The following is a 19,730-nucleotide window of genomic DNA, read 5'->3' as shown; positions in this document are numbered from 1 at the left end:
GCGGACATAATGTTTGTGGCCGACGGACTCCTTCAGGAAGGTTCGGCGTATAGTATTTATATCCCGTCTGGGATCATTGTAAATCATCTATCTTCTATTATTATTCATCTTATGAAGCATAATGTATGTTTGGCATATGCGAATATAATTCTGCTGTTCTGTTCGATTGTCTGTATGCGTTGATTTAATTTACCCGTACGGTAAACAGTATTCATTTGTGAAATGAATGTTATTTGAATGTAAGGAATAGTATTTATGAATTGCGGATATTGCAAAATATTGAACTTCAGAGCTTCATACATCAATCCACTTCCACAAAATAAAATGTAGACCAATCCTTATCCAGCCTTGGGTAAACATAGTTAGGTTTCCTCCAGATCTTTATATACAACCTTGAGAGACAATACCATAGATGGAAAACTCGCCGAGTACTCGGCGAGTTTCAAACACTCGCCGAGTTTTTCAGCTCGGCGAGTTTTTGGCCACTTAACTCGCCAAATCAAAAACTCGGTTGGAAGGTATTTACTCGCCGATTAATCGCCGATTACTCGGCTAAAACTCGGCGAGTTTTAACTAAAAACTCGCGATTTCCTGGCCCGCGGACTGTGATGGCTAAAAAGGGCACAAAGTTATTTTTTTGCTCATTGTTTGTTGTATTTGCATTGTCTAGAGCCTTGAGGCATGGAGAGAAGAAGGTTTGGAGGCATTCTTAGCTGATTGCAAGTGATTCAAGACGGATTTGAGTGGATTTTAGAGGATTCTAACTGGTTTTCGAAGACAAATTTCTTTCCAGGTATGTTCATTTTATCATAGTTTGAAATTTTTTTATAGTTTTATAACAAATGTTCTTTTGTTTTTGTTGTTGTTTGTAAATGATTTCAAATCATTTCAAATCATTTTAAGTTTAACTCTATGTTTGGACTTTGAATCATTTGAAACCCTAGCTTCTAAGTTTTAACTTTGTTTATTCATTTTTCTATAAATTTATGTGTAGGGCAGCGGTCAAGCATTAAAAAAATGACAAACCCGCAAGAAGAGTGGCCACAAACACCATGCCCATCTGGATATATAGGCACTCGGCCTAAAAATGCAAGAGATAAGGCATGGCGGTATGCCTATGAAGCTCCAAATCCAAATGATATTGGGAAGGTGATATGCATTCCCTGTGAGAGAATTATTTTTGGAGGCATAAACCGCCTCAAATACCACCTTGCAGGCATAAAGAAACATGACCCAAATCCTTGTCTCAAGGTAACTGATGAAGAAAAAAGATTCATCCATGCCCTACTTGCAGCTGCTGAAGAGAAAAAATTGAATAGGGAGAGGGCAAAATTAGCTATGAGGGCAGCCATAGCTGAATCAGAAGGAGCTCCTTTTGATATGCAAGAGGAAGAAGAAGCACTTGAGAACATACCAGGATCTCTTCGTGGCCCACGGATCCGCAAACAAAATTTCTCATTTACCGGTTCCACTTCTTCTACATCTCCTACTTCTTCATCATCACCATCCAGATCCCCATCAGGGATAGGTGGTTATTTTGTGCCCAGGAACACACCTGGAGCACAGCCATCATTAGAGGGCACTGCATGGTTTAAGGAGGTGCATGAGCAAACTGATATTGTAGCAGCTGATTTTTGGTTTTTCAACAATATCTCAATGAATGCCGCTGATAGTCCCTATTGGGTCAAAATGGTGAATGCAATGACAATATCAGGCAAAGGGTACAAGCCGCCTAATCGCAAGGATATGAGTGGAAGGTTAGTATTTTACTATTTAGTAATTGTAAATAATTGTGATTCACTTTAGTTCATTGTTATATTTTAAATCTTAATTGTTATAACTTATTTCCTAATTTTTTACTAACACTTACACTTTATTTAATATACACCTAAATTTTGTAGGTTGCTTGACAAAGCGGTTGGTAGGGCAACATTGTTGATAGAAGACCAAAAGAAAGAGTGGAAGAAGTATGGCTGCACCATTTTATCTGATGGGTGGACAGATGGAAGAAGTAGAACCATTATTAACTTCTTGATTGCTTGCAAAGATGATGTGGTGTTTTGGAAATCTGTCGATGCCTCCAACAAAGTGAAAAATGCAGCCACATTGGCTTTAATGTTGGAGAATGTTTTCATGGAGGTGGGAATAGAGAATGTGGTGCAAATAATCACAGATAATGCAGCAGCATATGTGGCAGCAGGTAGATTTGATTTTTTATATTTGAATCAATATGAATTATGAATGTAATGCTATGGAATCTGGATAATGGTATTATTCAATTTAGATTTGATGTAATTTGTAAATACTAAATATGGAAAGTTTGTTATTGATTATTGATTTTTTGCTAATCTTTTAGGTAGAATCCTCCAAGAGAGGCATCCCACACTTTTTTGGTCACCTTGTGCAGCACACGTCCTTGACCTTCTTTTGGAGGACATAGGAAAACTTGATTGGGTGAGTCCAATTGTGGAAGATGCTAGGCGAGTCACGAAATATATCTATAATCACCCATGGGTTCTCAGTTTGATGAGAAAAGCCACTAAAGGCAAAGATTTGATGAGACCTGCTATGACAAGGTTTGCAACGGTCTTCTTGACATTGCAAAGTATTCTTGACCACATATTGGCTTTGAAGCAAATGTTTGTGTGTGCTGATTGGGTTGCTTCACCTTATGCAAAGAAGCCCGAAGGAGGGCTGTGGCACGAATAGTGTTTGATGATAGCTTTTTTGCAAAGGCTAAGGAGATTGTGGAGGTAACTTCATTATGTTTTTAGTGTATTCAAGTTTCATTATCAATTCATAACTTACTATGCTATTAACTAATTTGTATTTTTCAAATTTCAAATGCAGATGTCTCTACCCCTGGTTCTAGTCTTGCGCACATGTGATGGGCAGCAATCCCCAATGGGAGGTCTTTATGAGGCCATGGATAGGGCGAAAGAGGCTGTTAGAAGTTACTATCACGGGGATAGTCTCAAATTTGACCCCATTTGGGAAATAATTGATAGGAGGTGGAACAATATGCTCCACCAACCTATTCATGCAGCAGGCTACTTCCTCAATCCCAAATTCAGGTACTATGATAATTGATTGTCCTTGAAGTTGGGATTTTAATAAGTTTTTATTTTACTTTACTTTTTAAGGTTGTGTAGTAAGATTTGATATCATTTTCTATTTGTTTTAGGGCTGATGATTCCTACTCAGATCCTAATGGAGAGGTCATGGAAGGTCTCTTTAAATGCATTGAGAGAATGATATCAAGTGAAGAGGAGAGAGACCTTATTGTGACCGAACAACAAATCTATGTGGAATCAAGGGGTCCTTTGTTCTCTTCTATGCTAGCAAAGAGAGCAAGATCTACTCAAGCACCAGGTAAAGCGTCAAACTTTAAAATTTTTGCTAATTGATAAGTTGTGCTTCTGATTTTTTTTTTATTGCTTTATAACTTTTTTAATTTTGTTTTGCAGATGCTTGGTGGGCAAGTTGGGGTGGCAATACCCCCAATTTAAGGAAATTTGCTCTCAGAGTCCTATCCCAACCTTGTAGCTCATCCCATTGTGAGCGCAATTGGAGCTTATTTGAGTCCATCCATACAAAGAAAAGAAACAGATTGACTCAAAAACGGCTTAATGACCTTGTTTATGTGCACTATAATCTTAAGTTGCGCATAAAAAAGGCACAGCTCTTAGAACTACCTGGTCCGCTTGATCTAGATGAGATAGATCCTTATTCTGATTGGATAGCACAGGAGCCAAGTCCATTGTTTACACCAAATGAGATCGCTGATTTGGAGAGGCAGGCCATGGAGGGGGAGGCTAACGCTGATTTTCAGTTCACTATGGATGACATTGAGGATGAGGACGAGGATGATGATGATTCAGGCGAGGATCAGGCATTACCATTAGGAGGAGATGCATCCTCTTCTAGGACGCCGAGCCAGTCAGTAGGGACGTCGAGCGAGGGGGCACAGCCACAGAGTTCACAGTCACGTAGCTCGCCCTATCCCAGTGCGGGGCACTTCTTCTAGGACTAGACCCCCTCGCTTTCCTGCTAGTGCAAGTGGAAAGAGGAAGATGTGATTGACATTGTCAAATTGTATTGATGTATTTAGACTTTTAGTATTTACTTATAGTTTGACAGATTGAAACTATTTAGTAATTTACTATTTTGCTTCCTACCATGAGCATTCTGCATGAGAATGCAATTTTGTACGCATTATACATTTATATATATCTAAACTTTCTTTCTTTCTTTTGTATTGTCTTTAATTAACTTATTAGATGCATCTTCTCATTAAATTTTGCAAAATAAATGTATTTTTAATTAAATTTCAGCGGTTTTTTAGGTTCCCGAGTTTTTCTCGAGTTTTTTTTTTTAAATCGCCGAGTTTTTCCCGATTAAACTTTTGGGGGGCTTGGCGAGTTTTTGCATTTGGCGAGTTTTCCAACTATGGACAATACTATACCATCTGCTATCTTACATACTGAAGCCTTAATTAGCAACATGAATCCTAGTCTAATTGAATTTAATTTCTTAGGAAAACCAATCAGATATAATTCACATAGACAACATTTCTTATGCAAATTCTAATAATCAAAGATTCGTATTGAAACCAACTTCTTCAATATTAACTAGCAATTGATTTTGATTCAATAATCACAGTGGATAAACCTGAATTAACCACTTGCACCTCAATTTTCAAGATGATAAGGAAAACAGGGCTCTTACATGAATTTGGAAAAATGAATATAAAATATCTATGCTTCAATTACAAATTTTCAACATATCTGGAAGAAAATGCTTATTCCATTTTCTCTTTTATCTCTTTTTTATTTCCGACTTCTCACTTCTTATTTTAAAATATTCTCTTGTTATCCACCTCTACTCAAGACTATTGACTTTATTTATATATCAGTGTTTTTAAAGAATGTGACCTTATAAATCAAAAAGTCACACTCCTTCACATATTAATCGCATCTTTTCATATAATTGTACCTTACCACTAATCACAATCTTCATTAGTAAGTTAGCTTTGTAAAGGTTTTCTTCCATTTTATTCTTTTGTTGTATGGTTTTAAGTGAATTTTTAGAAGTTTCTAGGTTCTCTTCTTTGTCTTTCATTAGAACCAAACCTGGAAATAGATTATTATGCAAGATCCGGGGTAACTGCTTTGAGTATTCTTTTCCATTTTTGGTATATTATCCCTTGAACTTATGTTTTGATGTTTTTGTGGACTCTTTTGTTGTTTTGAAGGCTTGGGTTGAGTCACGTTCACTTAATTTGTTCCAAGATCATGACTTAGAGTGCTTTCTTTGGGATTTGTCATTTGTTTTGCTCCTAGTAGGGGAAAAGCCTTTGTAGATGTCCATGCTTATGGCATAATCAATATTGAAAGGGGATATTCTTGCAGTGCTATTCCATGTGCAAGTCTAGCTAGGTATGTAAGTGTTTTCGAGGTTTATATTTTCACAAATTTGAGCATAGTTGAGAACCCTAAGATTCTTGGTGAATTCTATAATGTCCCAAATTTTTAATGTAATAATTAAATTAAATTAATTAATTAACTGGTCGCAGAATTTAAATAATATAATAAAAGGACTTTTAATTAGTTACTTTAATTAATTAATATGGGGCCCAAGTTAATATTCGTATTTGTGGTTCTGATTGATTTAATATATCTCGGACCTATTTTTTATTTTAGTTTCTGTTGGTAAGTGTTGTCGTCGGCTATCTTTGTACACCCTCAGAAAGGTTTTCCCCGAAGGGTATTTAAGCACGACTTGTAGGTAGTCGTAGGTATGCATTTTGGATTATTTTTATGTACTGAGAATTCCGGTTGGGATTCTCTGTTTTTTTCCATTTCGGAAATGAAAGATCTTCCCTACTTGGCTTGTTCAGTTTTGGTGGGATTCAACCCTCACCCTATTCTGTTGCATGTAACACTTCGCTCGGATCTGGCAAATCGGAGCACCATCTTTTGGCAATTATTAATTGAAGGATTAATATGTGTTCAATCTCTTGTTTGGCTTCATTTTATGAATTCAAATCTGTAAGTTTTTGTTGAATGATTGAATCCACTCGCTATCGATACACCATCCACTACCCTTGGTTTGGTGCAACACGCAGTGCATCTATTTGTGTTGTAGCATTTAGTACAACCATCTCTGCTTGTGCTACAACATTATCATACTGTAAGGCCATCTCTGTCCGTACTACATCTCCATACTGTACGACTCTCCAGGTTACCGTATGACCAATCAACACCACTATCCGTACTCCATTCCAAGCTACCATACGACCCACCCCAAACAGTCTATACATCATTGTTCACTCCATTTAACTATATTGTATGATCATCAGGTAACTGCATATCAGGCCCATGGTACCAACGAGTAACTGGCCATCAGGTACACAGGACCAACGAGTAATTGGCCATCAGGTACATGGGACCAATGAGTAATTGGTATTAGGCACACGGAACGAACAAATCATTACAGTGGTATCAGAGATGGTGATTCTGCTAGCTTGTTGGGAGAATGGAGAGCTTTTGACTTGGATGACACTATGGCTCAATTTCCAACCGATTGGAGAGCACATTTGTTAGTTGAATACTTCAAGAATACTTTTGTGTGCCAACTATTGGATGGACAAGTGTAGGATGACAGATACAAGGTGGTTGATGATATCATTTACCACAAAGACAAAATCTATTTGGTACCTGAATCAAAGATGAAGGAATGGATTCTGGAGAAAGATATAGACACAAATGTTGTCAAACCAACACCCAATGATCATCTCGATGAAAATTTGGGTTCTGTCAGTGGCCCTCTAAATGAGAAGGTTCCATCAGTGGTTGTTCAACTTCTTGGAGATGCTGACAATTCCTTGCCGGAGCAACAACAGTTGGTTGCATATGGAGTTTACCCTTTAGCGTTGCCTAAGTCATGCATGACTACAATTTTTCGTGTGAAGTACTTCCTCATAAAAATAATAGAATCTACATGTGTTGTGAAGTACTTGAGGAGATTGATGATTACATGAAGATTATGGATCTAGACATCAATGTGTTTAATGATTGGCGCCCTTGGGACCCTGGTGGTCTTGGATATAACAATGTTTATATCAGAGTGGCGCAGCAGAGCCCGAATGACGGTCTACTCATCTCAATTGAATTTGTGATCCTGAAGAAGCATGGAGTTTTCTGCAAATTTAGCAATCTGCATCTGCGCATGGTTTGGGATCCTGGAGTTTGTGTATTGCTTGAGGACAAGCAATCTTTGGTCGGCAAGGATTTGTAATGCCCTCAATTTTTAATGTAATAATTTAATTTAATTAATTAATTAATTGGTCCCATAATTTAAATAATATAATAAAAGGACCTTTAGTTAGTTACTTTAATTAATTAATATGGGGCTCAAATTAATATTTGTATTTGTGGTTCCGATTGATTTAATATATCTCAGACCTATTTTTTATTTTAGTTTTTGTTGGTAAGTGTTGTCGTCGGCTATCTTTGTACACTCTCGAAAAGGTTTTCCTCGACGGGTGTTTAAGCACAGCTTGTAGGTAGTTGTAGGTATGCATTTTGGATTATTTTTTTGTATTGTGAATTCCTGTTGGGATTCTCTATTGTTCGCTATTTCGGAAGTGAAAGATTTTCCCTACTTGGCTTGTTTGGTTTTGGTGGGATTCAACCCTCACCATATTCTATTGCATGTAATACTTCGCTTGGATTTGGTAAATCGGAGCACCATCTTTTGGCAATTATTAATTGAAGGATTATTCATGTTCAATCTCTTGTTTGGCTTCATTTTATGAATTCGAATCTGTAAGTTTTTGTTGCATGATTTTTTAATCCACCTGCTATCGGTACACCATCCACTACCCTTGGTTTGGTGCAACACGCAGTGCATCTGTGTATGTTGTAGCATTACCATTCCGTATGGCCATCTCTGTCTGGCTACAACATTACTATACCGTAAGGCCATCTCTGTCTGTACTGCAACATCTCCATACTGTACGGCTCTCTAGGCTACCATACAGCTAATCAACACCACCGTCTGTACTCCATTCCACACTATCGTACGACCCACACCAAATGGTTCGTACATCACTGTTCACTCCATTTAGCTATACTGTACGACCATTAGGTAACTGCCTATCAGGCACATGGGACCAATGTGTAACTGGCCATCAGGTACATGAAACCAATGGATAACTGACCATCAGGCACACGGGACCAATGGGTAGCTGGTCATCAGGCACACGGGATCAATGGGTAGCTGGCCATCAGGTACGTAGGACCTGTTGGTTCCCAAAACCGCAGATTGGAAATCCAAGAGCCTGCCACTTCTCCGATAGGAGTTCTCAATCAATTCTGACCAGCGAACGGGAATACTTCTCGATTCCCCTGCACTTCAGGCTCCGCTACACCCAGGCAAGTAAACCTTTACCTCAAACGCTGACTGTCCAATTCAAGGCTTTTCTATAGCGAATTTAAACTTCTGGAGTTCTTCGGCTGGCAAGGTCCTTGAACTCAATCAAAATGAAATTGGATACTGAATACTTGATAATTGAATGTTTTGTATAAAGTTTTAAATAATTGATTTGATGTTTGCAATAAGGAAATTATAGATTTTCTGACTTCAAATAAAAGACTAGTACCTCTACTTATCCGGGCAATAGAGTCAACTTCGGTGAATTATCACGTACAACTTTATAATATTTTACACACTTTACTGCCAATAATTAAATAATTGAGATGCGACAGATCAAATATTACGCGATCTTAAATTAGTCTAGATTGAATTTTAACTCCTTTGGGAGACAAATTGGACACAGATACAGAAACAATCATTTATTTCACAATATCTATGATGATCAAATTTAAAATGCTAAATGATCATGTCCACTTATCCGATATTTAAATTGGTGCAGAATTCCAAAAAATAATTACAAAGGATGATTCACCTGCAGTTTAAATCTCCACGCCTTTAATAATAAGCAAGAAACATTTTATTTTATTATTAAAAATAAAATAATAGAATTTATATTACGAAGTCATAATAAGCCCTTATTCCTCCATACAAAATAAATGCTTCTTCAATGTCCAATGACTGAGTCCCTTTTTTAAATCTTCAATTTCTAACTTATATTTATATCCTTTCTATGTAAAAAATTGTGACTTTTTAAATGAAAAGTCGTATTACATTTTCTTTTTAATCGCACCTCTCTACCATAACAAATTAAAATCATTTGTACATAATAAATATAATTTTAGCACCTTCCCATAATATAACTTGTAAACAATTTTAAATATTTTAAAATCAATAGGCTCTCGTGAAAGGCTTGATTTATCCGTAATGTATCTCTATTGAATTTGTTGCCGCTTCAGATTAATATCACATATCCCTTTGATAATAAATCCTTTTAGTTTAATCGCAAATGGCACTTGATCTCTTTATCGGGTTTCATAAATTTTTGTCATATTTCATATCTATTGTCGTATACCAATGTTCTTTGCCACTGAAGTATTTATAATTGTCGGATACTCAATGTAGATGAATATTTTATGTATTTGTTTCTCCTGGCGCATATAATTCAGTCATGCGATGAATACTGGGCATTCACAGCATTGTAGACACTATGAAAGGATTTCCTCTACCGTCTGGATCATGTATCCCACTCAGTACCTGTGCACACTTAAGATGACGTAGATACCAAACTGATCATTGGACTTGAATTTCTTGAATTTGAATTTCATACTTCGAAGTCTTTCTAATTATCTTTTTAGTTTGCTGCTTATTGTGTAATCGTTAGGGAAGAATCTCAATGTTATAACCATTGCCTTGGCCTTCAAATCTCACCACTCTATCGTTGTTTTGTATGAGACATAGGTGCTGATTTTTTCTCTTCGTTCTGATTGTTTGTATTTAGGGAATATTGTAGCATATCTCCCGTGTATTTCTGTTTATAAATAATTCATCTACATCCATATTATCAACATAATGGAGTTTGTTTAATCATTGTCCTGTCCTGTTTAGCAAATACTATAGGTGTTTTCTGACGCACAGAAAGACCAGGCTGAGGAGTAGCTAATTTTGGTGATGGATTCCTCATCAGGGAATCTTCCTTTAACATATCTGTTCATGTAATAACCCCAATAGGTTATAACTTCTTCAGACACCAAAAATCTTTATACTTCAGTTGTTTGACATTTCGTCAAACACTTTGCAAGAAAGCTCTGATACCACTGTACTAACCCTCCTCAAATCTGCCCTCAAAAAATGTTGATGAAAGCTCAAGGAATTTCATCAAACAATTCACATGCAAGGGACGTATAACTGATATAGTTTTTCAGCTGGCTTTAAATGACTTTTTTTCCAATTTGCATCAATGAGATTCTTATTCTAGAAGACTCCAAATGGACTACCAATGGCCTAACATGAGTGTGCTACTAATTTTGACAATATTCAGTGCATATATATGATCTAAGCATGAGAAATGAACACCTACAGCCAATTGACATTTTTACAAACAGTTGGTATGCAAACTAACTAGCTGATAAATAATGATATTGTATTGCTTAAATGACACCAGCAACTATTATCTTATTAATTTGCAATGAAATTTCTAATACAATGCTCATGAAATATGGCCAAGACTTTGGCATTTACATGGATTACAAAATGACAATGCTGGTATAATGCACACTTACAGCTGAAAGCTTATAACACTCTAAAAGCAATACTAACAAAAGAACCTGGTTGTAGATGGCTGTAATAATTTCCTTCAATGCTGCCCCTTCTACTTTGCTTTTCCGATTTGCTTTTTTCGGCCTGCTTTTTTGGTTCCGCTTTTTCGTACTGCTTTTTTGGCCTGCTTTTTCGGTTTCACTTTTTCGGACTGCTTTTTTCGGCCTACTTTTTCGGTCCCGCTTTTTTCGTACTGCTTTTTCGGCCTGCCTTTTCGGTTCCGCTTTTTTGGACTGCTTTTTCGTATCTGTTTTTTCAGACTGCTACCCTATTGAATCTCAAGACCATATCTTTCAATGGCGTCAAGATTTCCAGCTTGAAGGGATTTCGTCCTTCAAACTATTGAGACATAATCTCCAGAAAATTTTCCAATTTCTTTAATATTTTCCAAGCGTCCTAAAAAGAAGCTCTTCCCTTTCTTTTATAGTGTTCTCACAAGAGCTCAATCCTTCGTTTTCTCAATGTGGGATAAAACATAACTCCCTTTATGTAACTTATGTCTCCAATATGTTGTAAAATAAAAGGGACTCTTTTAATTTAAATATTTCCCACAAACTATAGTCTATGCATTAATAAAGTTAAATATTTAAATTTAACTTTATAAAATAGCTTTATCAATGCATAACAAATCTTATCAATGATGAACAAGTCTTCTTGTTGATTTTAAACAATTACCATCGATATACCGTTGCCACTGGATGTCCGCCCATGTCCAAGATGACTTACTATAAATAGTAAGTATGCCCAAAGTTGCCTCAAAACCTCTCAGAAAGACCTGCAACTGAAACTATCTAGGCCAAATGGCCTCTAAGCCCCTTTAATGTCCTGGTTAGCCTACGGGACTGTGGGGAAATAGGCTAATGACAACATCATGCTATGAATGCTAAAAAGGGGACATTACAGTCCGCCCTTCCCAAAATTGCTTGTCCCCAAGCGATGGCCGAACAACAACTCAATCAATCTACTTGGATCCCAAATGTAGTCATGAACTATACTGCTGTCAGTCAACATAGGCTCCTGCAACAACCTCTGAAAATTAACCAAGAAGAATCCATAAATGAATCGTGAATCACGGTGCAACTGAACTCCAAATCCACTACTGCCACAGTCAGGAACCCACGAGGCACAAACCCTCAAAATATTAGACCCCAAGTAGAGTAGATCACCCAAACTGTCAACATAATAAACACCATCCACACAACCCATCGTGTTATGCGGAATGCACACTCCAACTCTGTTACAATGGTGACCACTCCCACATGAAACTGCACCAAATACAAAGAATCCACACACTGTACATCTACTGCAGTTAACACAACTCTACAGATTACCGGCCACTGTCTCATAACCATAACACCCATGCACTGCTAATGGTGAATAGTCATTACACGGTAGATAGCAAAAATGAGAGCCCAGTCCAAACCTGTTTGCCATCAACTCCTCAACACATGGATCAAAAGAAAACCAATGAACATATCCTTTAGTATATTGCCGGTAAAAAGAACCAATCTCAGTCAACAACTCACCATGAACAAGTGATACAACCCACTGTGACTGATCACCAGCTAAGTCAGGAGATGTCAGCCAAAGGAGTAGAATCAATAACAACAACCGCTGAAGCATCACTCCCAAACTCCTGCTCTCAGCCATGTATTATCAAGCTATCAACCACAGAACCTATTGCCATGTCATGCCCATCACAACTCTCATCTTGTGGCGTCAAACCGTCCCATAACTGATGACAAGCACTAGGAATCAAAGTATATCTTCGTATCATCTCATCAACATGGTCATTAAAGGTAAATTGATGAGCATACCTCACAGTGTAATGCCGATAGAATGCGCCAATCTCAGTCAGTGGCTCAGACTGCAACCCAGATGAAACTAACTGTAATCGATCACTAACCAAGCTGGAACTGACTACTACCTCCGAAGACATCGCCAAGGGAGTAGTATCACTAGCAGGAACCATGCCAACTGCCGGATCACCAACATCACACATAATCTTTGATACAACATCTCTAGTCTCCCTGCCCTCCAAGTCAAACATATCACAATGCTTAGCTGCAACACCCAGTGGAAATGGACCAAATATGCCAATACTAGTGTCGTGGACAGATATATCCTCATCTCCACTACCTCTATCAACCTCGACCATGGACATCTGAGGATCACCGGACACCACGGTCCCTAATTGTACAGAATCTGGTAAAGACTGAAGTCGCTCTAACTCTATGGTCACCTTAGCTAAATGAAACTGTGACTCCTCGAAAGCCAACTGTGTACTCTCAAGAATCTCAGAAGTCACCTCGAGCTGCTGAGTAAGCTCACTCACCTCATCTTCCTTGGCCAATAATGCATCGTATGCTGTACTCCCCCACTCCATAAGATAATCTCTGTCGGCTACCAACTGCATATAATTTTCTCTCAGAATCCGGATAGCCTCCCATAAAGAGTGGATCTTTGTCAAGGAAAGATAATTGCCTCCCTGCTCTACACTAGTAGGAGAACCCCATCCATAAACTGCTAACAACTGACGAGTAGCATCGAAATGCTCGCAAGCGATAGAAATGTCTCGCTCGCCAACTCTCAGCTGACTAGACACATGATTGTGCCGACTGGTCGAACTCCTATACTCTATCCCTGGTACACTGTCCAAAGGAGTAACCTCAGAATAGCTATCATCTGTAATACTCAGATCCTGGGACTCTTCTGTAAACTCTGTCATATCTGAGAGATCATCAACCCATTCCAACAAGAATGGTCGACTGGATATATGAACAATGCCCAACATAGGTGTGTAAAAACTAATTCCAGCATCAAACAAGTTGCTGGCATGGATGAGAACTACACCTGGCAAACTACTAATCAAGTCCATGATGGTGCAACAGATACTACTACCAAGGAATGATAGATATCTCTGGTCAAAATGATCCCAAGTACTAAGATAAGGATCCCACATGCTCAAAGCCATCGAGTGATGACGTGGGCTAGATGAGCTAAGGAAGAGGCCATGCCCACCCCCAAAGCAAGTTAATTTTTTTCAGCAAGAGAAAATGGATGAGGCTAGCCAAGATGATTAATGGAGGGTTCTTGCTAGCTAGAATGCTGTGGGAGCAAGTTTATTTACAGTAAAGTGGTTATTTCATGAACTTAACGTGTTTTAAGAAAAGCCTTGTACAATAATTGATTTGAGATTTGAAAATTCTTGTGACCAGCTTGATGATTTTGTACGAAGCATTGAAGATTGGGGCATTAACTAGCAATTGACCTGGGTAAACTTGAAGTAAGGATTAGGTTTCTCTTGAACTTGAAAGAGATCACATTGTGTAGAAATTTTAGGGATTCTTTTATCCTATTTAAACCAATCTTTTATTTTTAAAGATGAGCTTCTGTCAATATGGAAATCTCTAACAGCATCAAGAGGTCTAAACTAATTGATGCTTGGTTGTGTGAATGTTTTTGTTGAGTTTTGACTTTCTTTATAGAAGCAAAGCTTGTTATAGTAAATATTACTCCCAGAAAATGCATTTGCATTTTTGTTACATGTGTGTTATATTATCAAATGCAAAATCCTCTTCAACCTTCCAAATAGTGTGTAGTAGAAAATGGAAATAAATACAATATTTGAAGATATGTCTTTGTGATGTTTAGCCATGTTTGTAACTTTACATGTGTACTATACATTTTAATATTGAGCTAGACCATTCTAAGTTTATATCCAATGAATAAGACGAAGATGCATTAACTAATGAACTCAAACTTCTACAATTTGTTTTCGAGTGAAGACAACCTGTACATGGCTGTTAGTGTTTGTAATTTATCATCATATGAGTGATGCATTTTATTCTTTGGTTTATTCTTATAATGACCTCTCACCCTTGGTATCTGTGGTAGTGACAGCTTGACTGGGATCCATTTGAAGACCTCTTTGGAGTTGGCATAGATATGGAGCCAAGGTTTCTCTCTTCGCTATCAATATTTCTAATATGATTCATTGAATATATTAAATTTTGAATTTTACCAAAACATGATATCTAAGAAACAAATCCTTGAATATGAGGAAAATCAGTGTTTGAGTGGTTTAACAAGTCCGTAAAAATAGGCCACCCTTAGAAATAATGGTATAAGTATTAAAAGTCTTAAAGCCTTTATTGATAAAACTAAGAAGCATAGTAGCCATAGTTAGACTTGAAAGACTAATATATCAAACCACGCTTAGGAACTAGAAAAGAAACTAAGCAAAAGACTACTTACTAACTAGCATAGATATATTAAATACATCCTTGTATTAGACACTGGAGTTATCAATCTTGAGACACCTATCTTTATGCCACAAATTTAATATGCATGCCTTCAGATTGAAATCTCTCAGCATTCTAAGATAGATGTATCATGTATGTATTTAAGGTTTTCTAGTTTATTATGTTTTATATAATAATAAAAGAATCATTGATTTATATGGTTATTAATTATTCTAAAATTCTATTAGAATAAATAGTAATAATAAATTAATATTCTTATTGCAAACTTACAGTCTCTGTGTGGGTGTGTGTGTCACTTTTATGTTATGCGGGGTGCAAAATTTACAGATAGAACAAAATGAAAAAGATATAATATAAATGACTGTCAAATTTATGTTGGCATTGAGTTTTTTTTTTTATTCACTAACTTTAGTACAACTGAATGTTGCTGCCATTGTAGTTATGCCACTTGGCATTATGAATTTTTTGAATTGCAAGTGAGGCCTTTATTCTTTTGTATAATAGACAGTCAACTCTTATGCTTGAACTATAGTATTTTCGAGACTAAAAAAGTATTGCTGAAGTTTGAAGAACCGCCATTTAATTGATCCATTTTGAATCATTTGGCCACCTGCTTCTCAGATTTGCAAATTTTGTGACAAATTTGTCAAGAGTCATGAATCTTCCATTAGAAACTTACGGAAGTACCCTTTTGTGGCACCTTCAGACTTTCATTCAGCAGTTGTATATCTGAGCTTATATATTTTTAAACCAGGAAAAGTGGGCTCATTTTACAATTATACGACAGTGAAAAAAGTAACCTAATAGAGTAAAAACTAGTGATAACAAATGCTGTGGAGTGGTGATTCCCTCTCATCATATTGTCATTTGAGCTGGGATAGCCATGAAATGTAGTACCAAAAGTGAAACTTCAGTATATGAAGTAAAATCATTTTATTGTGCGACTCAGATTTAAATTGATAAAAGGATGGTGGTTTCTTGTGCTACATGTATCATGTTCTGCATAATGAGGGAGATTTTCCTAGTGGATTTCATATAGACATTTACATTGTGACTTCTGAAAATCCACTTGACTCAAAATGCGAAATTGCTCTAATGTGTAAAATTTTGATACAGACTATAGTTTCTCCATACAAGTGCAGTTATTTTCACATTATAAAATAGATAATGATCTATCTATCATTTAATCACAATGTTTGAGGGCTTTAATGGATTTCTATTGGGTTTTGTCCTTTATGTAACTTCATTCAAATGGTGCTAAAACATACTAAATTTCTTTGCATGTGAAACAAAATATCAATAATGGGGCCTTGTGTGAAATATAGGGAAGAGTGTTCAATCCTTTGATTATTTTCAATGACACAGTTACCTAGTTATCTTTTCTTGCACCCAGGTAATTATCCTAATCTTGTCCTTTGCGATGATTGGATATGTGATGCCTTATTTCACTTCATATTTATAGGGAATTTTTTAAGTTATATTTCTTTTGTTGCATGTTGATCGATTTTTAAATGATTGCATGTGCACATTCTTACATCTAACGGAGCTTGTAGGTTAACCTGTTGTAAAAAGAGATGAAATCCAAAATTCCTTTTTATGGGGTGATTTCAAGGCAATAAAGTTAAAATTGTTTTTGCATGTAATAACCCTTAATTGGTTATAACTCAAAACAAACACTGATTTTCCTCATCAATCAATTGTTGTCATTCCATCAAACATTTCACCAGCAACCACTGATTTTACTGTAAATAAATCTATGACAGTTCTTCTTGACAAGTAGAGGTAGCACAATTTCTAAATACTTCTTACCAGTTTAAATTTTGGATATAAGAAGAAAGGAAATAACAGAGCTAAATTGCAAACAAATTTCCAATAACCAGTTCTGAAATGAACACAATTGCAATCCTTTATTTTATAATTCTGTAAACTTCTACATGAGATTTATAAACAATTTGGAACCCGGTACAGAAGTAGGAATGGTGTGTTGACTTCCCAACTGCTAACATTTCCACTAGCTGGTCAAAATCAGACCTTGACTATGGGACACAGGCTTTGCCAATTGAATCACAGCCTCTCCTAACTGGTCCACATGCCCAGGATTAGCAAAATGGTTTTCAATTCTTCAGCACGGCCTCTAAAACAACCAATCACAGGCCCAGAATTTTGGCTGCAGGTCTGCACTATTTCAAACGCCTGATTGCAGCTATACAGGCGTCCAGATTATAGCAATCAAGGCACCCCTATAAGGTGATAAATGGCTGCCTTACCCACAGTCCCGAAGACACCAACTTAGCTGCTCAAATGACAAATGCTCTCACAGAAAATATGCCTGCATTTTGAAATAAACTGCCACAATACTGCGAATGCAAAATAACCAACTTAACAATGCCCTAGTGTCCAATGAATCAGATACCTGGTCGCTTATATTTGCCAATGAAGAGTATTTGATTTGCAGCAATAAATCCACACTGCTGTCAAATTTCGGACACCAATCCCTGACAGTGAATCCAGGTATGCAAAGAGATATTTGAAATTCACTTTCTGCAGACAAGTCTCCCAAGAAACAGCCAATACTGGAAGGAAGACTACAGATCCATCAATAGATATTCGTTCCTTAGCCACAGTTCATACAGTAAGAGGAAACAATAATGATTCTCAAAACCTAATCCACAATACCTCAGCTGTGGAAAGCACAATCAGCTTCAAACCCTTATACCTCAACAAGGGCAACAAAATTCAGAACCTCTGAAAAGCCACAAAGGTAACAAAAGAAAAGAAATATTCAAATGTGCTTTTTCCAATGAAATGAGCTCATATTTATGATTCCTTGTTGACAAAAGTTTCCCAAAAAACTCCTCTTTCGAAACTGCGGAAGTTTCCCAAAAGAATTCAACACTTGAAATTTTCCAACACAACTCTTTAACATTTTATACTTGGCTTAGGCATATAATTGATTAAATAAATGGCCCCCTCCAATGATGAGCCAACCCTCAACATAAGTGAAGTTATAAAGTTAAATTATAACTTTGTAAAAAATCATTTACTTAGTTAATAATAATTTGGCCACCAAAAACATAAATCTCTCAAAATACTCATCATTTAAATATGTCGTCTGAAATAGGAGCAACACCTATTATTTCTTCATGTGACCAAATTTTCAAAAATAGAAAAGGTCCATCTCAATCAACACCCGACTTACTAGAAATAGTAAATATGCAAAACTAAGCCCAAACAAAGTCCAAGTTGAGGCAAACAAAGACCAACATGTAGCTTACTGAATTGTGGAGAAGACAAGACCCTCCCAAGCCAAGCCACTGCCTTAGAAGACCCTCTATCCACAATAATTAGCCTATGAGGATCACGATAATAGGCTAATCCCTCAAACTTCAATGCTAGCAAAAATGGGGACATCAGATTGTAGAAGCTTTACTTTAGAGAAGGCACATGTTATTGTTCAGGAACTTGGAATAATGTTCTTTGTTGAATTAAAAGTAAAGATCTGAATTTCATATGCTTCTTTTCCTTGAAATTCCTTTATATGTTGTGATTTCAAGGCAATAAAATATTAAAAATACTGTTAATATAGAAGCTTCAATGTTTGAGAATGCATTCGTTATTCTTCAGGCACTTGTAGTAAAGTTCTATTCTGGAAAAATAAATAAAGATGACCTGATTTTTATATGCTTCTTTTCCTTGGAATTCCTTTTTATGTTGTGACTTAAGGACAATAAAATATTGAATGGACTGTTTATATAGCAACTTTAGTGTTGAGAATGTATTTGTTAATGTTCAGGAACTTGGAATAATGCTCTTTTTGGATAAACAATAAATATGACCAGAATTTCATATGTTTCTTTGAATAGGAATATCACATTCAGTAGGCCTGAACCAAGGTCATGGATTGGTCCTAATGGTCAATACGTTAAAGAGTTGCCATGCCCAAGTTGTAGGGGTAGAGGGTACATGCTTTGTACTGAGTGTGGAATACATCGTTCTAGACCATCTTGTCCACAATGCCATGGAAAGGTATTTTCATAAATTTGTATTTTCTAGATATCAGATATTCTTTTTCAAATATACAGTTTTACTTGATGCATTTAGAAACATATTTCATTAGTAGTTCCTAGGGAAAATCATTTCTTTCTGAAATTTCTAAGCTGTTTTTTTCCCACATTGCTTTGAAAAAACTTGAGACATGTTCTTGTAAGAAGAATATATATAATGTCAATATATGAGTAGATTAAAAGTATCCTTTAATGGTCACCATGATGATGTTTGTATTGCTTTTCTTCAGGGTCTTGTTACTGTTCTCTTATGCAGATTAGTTATCAGTACTTAACATGTGTTCATTGCAAACAATGGACTGGCTTTCTCAGTTTAACCTGATAGCAACTGTACTTGGTCGCCATTCATTTGAACTGTTTTGCAAACTGCAATGGGTCACATCATTCCACCCATGAAGGCGACATTTCTCTGAGTTTCTTTTTGTATGGACACTGTGTTCATGTTACCTAATGCATGATAATAAAATGGAAGATCAAATTGCATTTAATTCATGTTTTGAGAATTTTATATATACTTGGGCACACTAACATGTGTTGTTATCCCTAGGAACTAGACACATTAATTTGCTATGAACAAGATGCAAACATAGGCCAAACAAACTTGTGGAAATCGACTGCCATAGCAACCCAACCCAATGAGAAACAC

At 36.5% G+C, this 19,730-nt stretch overlaps 2 protein-coding genes across 6 annotated transcripts in view; both read left to right on the top strand.

The window, feature by feature from the left end:
• LOC149567487 (zinc knuckle (CCHC-type) family protein) overlaps nt 1-19,730 on the top strand; it is a 188,218-nt gene that overhangs the window by 12,130 nt on the left and 156,358 nt on the right. For 4 of the 5 annotated variants that reach the window (XM_089817487.1, XM_089817489.1, XM_089817485.1 and 1 more), the window contains exons 2-3: nt 14,659-14,714; nt 18,884-19,046. In XM_089817487.1, coding sequence (XP_089673613.1) covers nt 14,659-14,714; nt 18,884-19,046 — 219 coding nt within the window. Of the gene's footprint in view, nt 1-14,652; nt 14,715-18,883; nt 19,047-19,730 lie in introns of all 5 variants that reach the window. The other variant, XM_089817486.1, reaches the window with a different exon arrangement.
• LOC149567488 (uncharacterized) lies at nt 2,655-4,027 on the top strand. Its single transcript, XM_089823384.1, has 4 exons — nt 2,655-2,753; nt 2,851-3,074; nt 3,185-3,372; nt 3,468-4,027. The coding sequence occupies exons 2-4, from the start codon at nt 2,851-2,853 to the stop codon at nt 4,025-4,027; spliced, it is 972 nt and encodes a 323-aa protein (XP_089679510.1). The 5' UTR covers nt 2,655-2,753.

The sequence above is a fragment of the Cupressus sempervirens genome, chromosome 3, assembly GCF_028749045.1.
Source record: "Cupressus sempervirens isolate cs-2001-9-10 chromosome 3, ASM2874904v1, whole genome shotgun sequence".
Taxonomy (NCBI): Eukaryota; Viridiplantae; Streptophyta; class Pinopsida; order Cupressales; family Cupressaceae; genus Cupressus; species Cupressus sempervirens.
This window is presented reverse-complemented; position numbering and strand designations above follow the sequence as displayed.